The following is a 7,446-nucleotide window of genomic DNA, read 5'->3' as shown; positions in this document are numbered from 1 at the left end:
TGAAGATATTAGAAAGGCAGGGCAGGATGGATATAGGTCTATAACAGTTTGGGTCTAGAGTGTCTCCCCCTTTGAAGAGGGGGATAACCACGGCAGTTTTCCAATCTTTGGGGATCTCAGACAATACGAAATAGAGGTTGAATAGGCTAGTAATAGGGAGGGTCCAGATTGTCTAGCCCAGCTGATTTGTAGGGATCCTGATTTTGCAGCACTTTCAGATCACCAGCTGTCTGGATTTGGGTGAAGGAGAAGCGGGGGGGGGGGGGGGGGGGCTTGGGAAAGTTGCTGCAGGGGGTGCTGAGATGTTGGCCTGGGTAGGGGTAGCCAGGTGGAAAGCATGGCCAGCCATAGAAAAACGTATCGATTATTGGAGATTTATCGGTGGTGACAATGTTTCCTATCCTCAGTGCAGTGGGCAGCTGGGAGGAGGTGCTCTTATTCTCCACGGACTTTACAGTGTCCCAAAACTTTTGGGAATTTGTGCTACAGGATGCAAATTTCTGTTTGAAAAAGCTAGCCTTAGCTTTCCTAACAGACTGAGTATATTGGTTCCTGACTTCCCTGAAAAGTTGCATACCGCGGGGCTATTCGATGCTAACGCAGAACGCCACAGGATGTTTTTGTGTTGGTCAAGGGCAGTCAAGTCTGGGGTGAACCAAGGGCTATATCTGTTCTTAGTTCTACATTTTTTGAATGGGCATGCTTATTTAAGATGGTTAGGAAAGCACTTTTAAAGCGCAACCAGGCATCCTTTACTGACGGGATGAGGTCAATAGCCTTCCAGGATACCTGAGCCAGGTCGATTAGAAAGGCCTGCTCACTGAAGTGATTTGGGGAGCGTTTGACAGTGATGAGGGGTGGTCGTTTGACCGCGGACCCATTACGCACGCAGGCAATGATTGCTGAGATCCTGGTTGAAGACAGCAGAGGTGTATTTAGAGGGCAAGTTGATCAGGATGATATCTAAGATGGTGCCCATGGTTACAGATTTAGGGTTGTACCTGGTAGGTTCATTGATAATTTGTGTGAGATTGAGGGCATCTAGCTTAGATTGTAGGATGGTGTCAAGCATATCCCAGTTTAGGTCAGCTAACAATACGAACTCTGAAGATAGATGGGGTACAATCAATTCACATATGGTGTCCAGGGCACAGCTGGGGGCTGAAGGTGGTCTATAACAAGCGGCAACGGTGAGAGACTTGTCTCTGGAAAGGTGGATTTTTTGGGGCACAAACCTGGTTAGTATGACAGAACTCTGCAGGCTATCTCTGCAGTAGATTGCAACTCTGCCCCATTTGGCAGTTCTATCTTGTCGGAAAATGTTATAGTTAGGGATGGAAATTTCAGGATTTCTGGTGGCCTTCCTAAGCCAGGATTCAGACACGGCTAGGATATCCGGTTTGGCGGAGTGTGCTAAAGCAGTGAATACAACAAACTTAGGGAGGAGGCTTCTAATGTTATCCTGTCTAGCTGCTCAGATAGCTTATGTTTAACATGCATGAAACCAAGGCTTTTACGGTTACAGAAGTCAACAAATGAGAGTGCCTGGAGAATGGGATTGGAGCTAGGGGCTGCAGGACCTGGGTTAACCTCTACATCACAAGAGGAACCTAGTAGGAGTAGGATAAGAGTATGGCCAAAGCCTATAAGAACTGGTTGTCTAGTGCATTCAGAACAGAGAGTAAATGGAGCAGATTTCTGAACGAGAAAGAATATATTCAATGCATAATGTACAGACAAGGGTATGGTAGGATGTGAATACAGTGGAGGTTAACCTAGGCATTGAGTGACGATGAGAGAGGTTGTGTCTCTAGAGGCACCATTTTTAAACCAAGTGAGGTCATCACATGTGTGGGGGATGGAACAAAAAGGCTAGCTAAGGCTTATTGAGCAGGGCTGGATGCTCGACAGTAAAATAAGTCAATAATCACTAACCAAAACAGCAATAGACAAGGCATATTGACGCTAGGGAGAGGCATGTGTAGCCGAGTGATCATCGGGTCCAGTGAGTAGCTAGGTGAGCTGGAGACACGACAATTCAGACATCTAGTGGGCCGGGGCTAGCAGGCCAGCAGATGGGCCTTTGGGGGACGTCGCAATGGAAGAGCCTGTTGAAAACTCTTCAGGCGGTTACGTCGGCAGACCAGTCGTGATGGATCGGTGGGGCTCCGTGTAGGCAGTGAAAGGGTCCAGCCAATTGGCAAAATAGGTATTGTCGCCCAAGAATTGGCTGATGGATCTCTTGCTTTAGCACAGAGACGTTAGCCAGGAGTAGCCACTTGGATAGCAGCTAGCTAGCTGCGACGATCCAGTGTAAAGGTTCAGAGCTTGCGGTAAGAATCCGGAGATGTGGTAGAGAAAAAGCTGTCCGATATGCTCTGGGTTGATATCACGTTGTGCAGACTGGCAGGAATTGACCAGGCTGAGGCTGGCTGATGTCCAAGTTAACAGTTAACCGCTAGCAGTGGCTAACTGACTACTAGCTAGTAGCTAGTTAGCTGGATAGCTGCTGATGGGGGTTCTGGTTCTAAAGTGTAAATTATAGCAGGTCCGTACCACATTGGGTGAGGCGGGTTGCAGGAGAGTATGTTCAGTCCGTGGATGGAAATTGAGATAAAAAAAATATATTAAAAAAATATACAAAATATGTACGAAGAAAAAGATATATACATGGGACGGGACAAACAGATGAGACAAGACAAACAAACGTCCGACTGCTACACCATATTGGAATCTATGTAATGTGTTATAGACCAGATGTAGTGTGTTATAGACAAGTATTTATATCGCCTTAACATACAGTAGGTTTATAGAACCACCAACAGTGATCTGGTATGTATTCTTCCTTTGAAGACTATTACCTGTCTTTCTCCATGTGAAATATGAGTTTTATGGCTCCCTGGTTGACAAAGAGATGCCCACTGCTTGGGGGCTTGGGTATAACACATAAGTTAGTGTCAGATAAGTGTCAGAGTGTCAGATAAGCCTGGTCTTTTTTACCCATAAAAAGCCAGCAGTTACGCCATGTATTGTTGGGAATCAAATTAAATTAAATGAAATGTTATTTGTCACATGCGCTGAATACAACCTTACTGTGAAATGCTTACTTACAAGCCCTTAAAACAAACAATGCAGTTCAAGAAAGAGTTAATAAAATATTTACTAAATAAAATCAAGTAAAAAAATTGAATCAATCAAAAAGGTACACAATACATTTACATAACAATAACGACGCAATATACAGTGGGTACCGGTACAGAGTCAATGTGCGAGGGCACAGGTTAGTCAAGGTAATTTGTAAAGTGACTACGCATAGATAATAAACAGCGAGTGAAAGCAGTTAAAAAACAAAGTATGGGTGGCCATTTAAATAGTATGGGTGGCCATTTGATTAGTTTAGTAGTTCAGCAGTCTTATGGCTTGGGGGTAGAAGCTGTTAAGGAGCCTTTTGGTCCGAGATTTGCTTTTCCAATAGTCTTGAAGGAGTTCCCACACATGCTGAGCACTTGTTGGCTGCTTTTCCTTCACTCTGCGGTCCAACTCATCCCAAACCATCTCAATTGGAGATGCTGGTTAAATGTGCCTTGAATTCTAAATAAATGACAGACAGTGTTACCAGCAAAGTGTTACCACCCCCTCCTCCATGCTTCACGGTGGGAACCACACATGCGGAGATCCTCCGTTCACCTACTCTGCGTCTCACAAAGACATGGTGTTTGGAGCAAAAAAATCTCAAATTTGGACTCATCAGAGCAAAGGACAGATTTCCACCGGTCAGAGAGAGAGAGAGAGAGAGAGAGAGAGAGAGAGAGAGAGAGAGAGAGAGAGAGAGAGAGAGAGAGAGAGAGGGAGAGAAAGAGAGAGAGAGAGAGGGAGAGAGAGAGAGAGAGAGAGAGAGAGAGAGAGAAAAAAAAAATCTGTCATTCCACCCCTGAACAAGACAGTTAAACCACTGTTCCTATGCTGTCATTGTAAATAAGAATGTGTTCTTTACTGACTTGCCTAGTTAAATTAAAAACATATATACATAACCTTTTTTTTTTTATTTTAGCTTCTGTACTTGAACTATTTCTACATCATTACAACACTGCATAAAGACATAATATGACATTTGAAATGTATTTTTTATTTTGGAACTTTTGTGAGTGTGATTGTTACTGTTAATTTTTTATTGCTTATTTCACTTTTGGTTATTATCTATTTCACTTGCTTTGGCAATGTAAACATATGCCTCCCACACCAATAAAGCCCCTTAAATTGAAATTGAGAGACAGTAAAAGAGAGACCGAGTTTGTAAGTAAATCCGAGCCACTCCATTTAGTATGATATGTTATGTCTGGTATGGTTAGATAAGACAGGTGGTTACTTAAGGCAAAATTAAAAAAGGGTGGTTGGTCAGGGCGGGTGTGTAGGCATATAATGCAAACGTCTAACAACCCAAAGGTTGTGAGTTTGAATCTCATCAAGGACAACTTTAGCATTTTAGCAACTTTTCAACAACTTACTACTTGTTTTAGCTACTTTGCAACTACTTAGTATGTTAGCTAACCCTTCCCCTAACCCTTTTAGCTAACCCTTGCCTTACCATAACTACCCTTTTAGCTAACACTTCCCTTAGCCCTAACCTTAACCCTTTAACCTAACTCCTAAATGTAACCCTAGCTAATGTTAGCGATCTAGCTAACGTTAGCCATTTAGCCAGAATTCGTAATATATCATACGTTTTTCAATTCGTAACATAACTTAATACGAATTGTAATTCGTAACATATCATAAAAAATGAGTGATGGACATCCACAAATTAATACGTACCATACGACACGTAACATAGAATACTAACCAAAGTATCTCGGATTTACATACGGAATAATACTAAATGCTCTGAGACCATGTTGCAACCCAGAATTTGGTGCATGCTACACAGTGCCACTGTAGGGCTGTCAGTGGTTGGATGAGGCGCAGAGTCGGAACATAGGCTACACAAGTTGTGGTGGAGGGAGTGAGTGCATTGCTTAAATACTGTATAACGGGCTACATGACCAAAGGCCATGCCAAGTAAAGGTGGAGCAGCGACTGCGTGGCAAGATTCTTATCGATTGTTTTTAGAATCTACGCATTGTTATGCTTAACATTCGGGAACGAACGTCAAGATTCTGAAAAAAAATGCTATTTGAGAGAGAACCTGGCGTCTCTCATTCTCGTATGCATATGAGAAAATCGTCGTGGAGTTCATGTGTCTTATTCGACGAAGTGGCAATGTTTAGAGCTTGCGGAGGGGCAGCCCTTTGGAGTCTGGCTTTATATTTACTGTAATAGTTAGTCAGATGTAAAGCATAGGTTGAACGAGAAAATAGACAGAGACCGTGCGTCAGACACGTGCTGAATGTAGCCTACACAGGGTCCGGTTACCCTCTGGATTTATTTTCTCGCTGTAATACAAAGTAGCAGCTCCAAAGGATGCAGGTGAAAAAACAGAGGGGCTCGGACAGGAGCACTGGAGAGGGTACCCGTAAAAAGTCATCATGCTTCTCAAACATCAAGATATTTTTGATATCGGAATGTGCCCTGATGTTGGCACAGGGCACTGTTGGAGCCTACCTGGTGAGTGAAACAGTTTGAGCGGTGTCATTGCGTATGTGATGTCTCTCATGAGAACATCTGTCCAGACTCAGGTTTCATATGAATTCTAATACTTTGGGCCATTTTATCTTAGCTATAACTCCGCGCCAGTACTGAGCATGTAAGCAAAGTAGACTATCTGTCATGAAACGGGCAACAGCTATGACATAATGAGTTACATTTTACCCGGTTTAAAGCAGGCTTGACATACACCGGTGTTTTAAATACGCAGTAGCCAGTGCCCATGCCAGGCTAGCCCACATGTGGACTCAATATTCAATTCGAAACAAATTTTCGTCTGGTTGAGGAGTTTAACCTTGTCCATATGTCCACAGCTAACATAGCCTATTTTCCCTCTGTCAAAACAAACCTGTTAATGATGGTTTGTTCTCCTAATGCCGCACCTAAATAATCCAAGTACCCAAAATAACACTGATTCCGTAGAGGACAACCATTTACAGGTGATTTGTTAGTTTATGCGGCAAATAGGCCATATAGCTGTAATATACATGTAATATGCTGCAATAACACAATATATTGGTGTAGCTGGATAAGTGAAATTATAGGCCCCTACCTGTATTATCAGAGTGCCAGGCTTGAAAGCAATACTATCTTGTTTAAGAAGAGCAGACAAGCCTATTCAACTATTTTATCTCAAGTTCACACCTGATGCTTCTGATATGCTATAGGCCTACTCTTTTGAACCGTTTAAATCGTTTTAGTCCTAATAGGTCCTCCTCACAGAAATATTTTCTATACTCCCTTCTCAAATTCAGTTGATGTTTTGGTGATGTTTATAGTAGGGCATTTTAAGTCACAAAGTGGTATGGTGGGCTAGTGCCACTTCCCAGGGAAATCAAAGATGTAAACTGAAATGCTTTGACCTTATTTGGAGTGGAACGTGTTATCTATTCTGTGCCACTGAACCAAAAGCCTCCTCCTGACCATGGGAACAGTGTAGCCTATGTGGATGAGGCATGTTGGTATCCAGTCAGAATTTCCCCTGTAAGGAGTGGACTTGGATTGTTGAGTCAAATGTACAATTAACAAGAATTCACCACTTCCTGCCTTTGATATGAAGTTTAATGACCCCAAATTATTGAGAGGAATGTTTTCCAAAGTACTTGGTACTTCGTTTTTTCAATCTATTTTATTCTATTTTTATAACATGTTGTTATAACATGGTTAAAAAAAATCAATTTAGATGGACTAACTTTCTAACACTACTTGCTTGTGAACCAAGTAACATTATCATCAAATTGGGCCTACAACCAGTAGTCTCCAACCTTTTCTCTCTGACTTGGATGGAACATTGCACACATTTTTCTGTGATGTGTCTCTCTGCTATGTACAGACTCGCCGGTCACAGTGGAAGGAATGGGTCTATCAGAATTCCTCTGTGTGATAATTGGTCTAGTTATGTCTCATTGAATTGAATGTAGTTGAAACAGGAAGATGTCTCATCTGCAGCAGTGGCTGCAGGGGACTCTGATGGCTTTTATGCATAGGCACTTATAGCTTAGCTTAGCTCGAATGTTTACACCTATAGTATAACTACCATTTAAAGCCCTGTCTCACTGACTATGTAAATATTTTCAACTACACTTTCCAGGAGGTTATTCTAAAGAAGGTTAAACCACATTTAACTAATACGGGTGGGTACACTTTATACTGGTGAGTAAAGATTAGCAAATTATGGATCTGAGAGGGAAGGGCATAACAGGCCTTCAGCCATGCTCTATCGCTGTCAGCACAGGTAGTCTCTTTCACATGGCACCTGCTCCATTTGCATGGGCTGGAAACCAGGCACCAGCTACAGGGACAAGC

The 7,446-nt window shown here is 42.5% G+C and overlaps 1 protein-coding gene across 4 annotated transcripts in view; it reads left to right on the top strand.

Annotated features, from left to right (window-relative positions):
- The first annotated feature begins 4,878 nt into the window (after nt 1-4,878).
- The window catches only part of LOC110495618 (solute carrier organic anion transporter family member 3A1), a 69,743-nt gene continuing 67,175 nt past the window's right edge, over nt 4,879-7,446 (top strand). Inside the window, exon 1 of one of the 4 annotated variants that reach the window (XM_021570960.3) lies at nt 4,879-5,601. In XM_021570960.3, coding sequence (XP_021426635.1) covers nt 5,458-5,601 — 144 coding nt within the window. In that variant the 5' untranslated portion in view covers nt 4,879-5,457. The remainder of the gene's footprint in view (nt 5,602-7,446) is intronic. The other 3 variants (XM_021570953.3, XM_090206625.1, XM_090206626.1) reach the window with 3 other exon arrangements.

The sequence above is a fragment of the Oncorhynchus mykiss genome, chromosome 2 (genome assembly GCF_057628025.1).
Source record: "Oncorhynchus mykiss isolate SJ-2025 chromosome 2, ASM5762802v1, whole genome shotgun sequence".
Classification (NCBI taxonomy): domain Eukaryota; kingdom Metazoa; phylum Chordata; class Actinopteri; order Salmoniformes; family Salmonidae; genus Oncorhynchus; species Oncorhynchus mykiss.
This window is presented reverse-complemented; position numbering and strand designations above follow the sequence as displayed.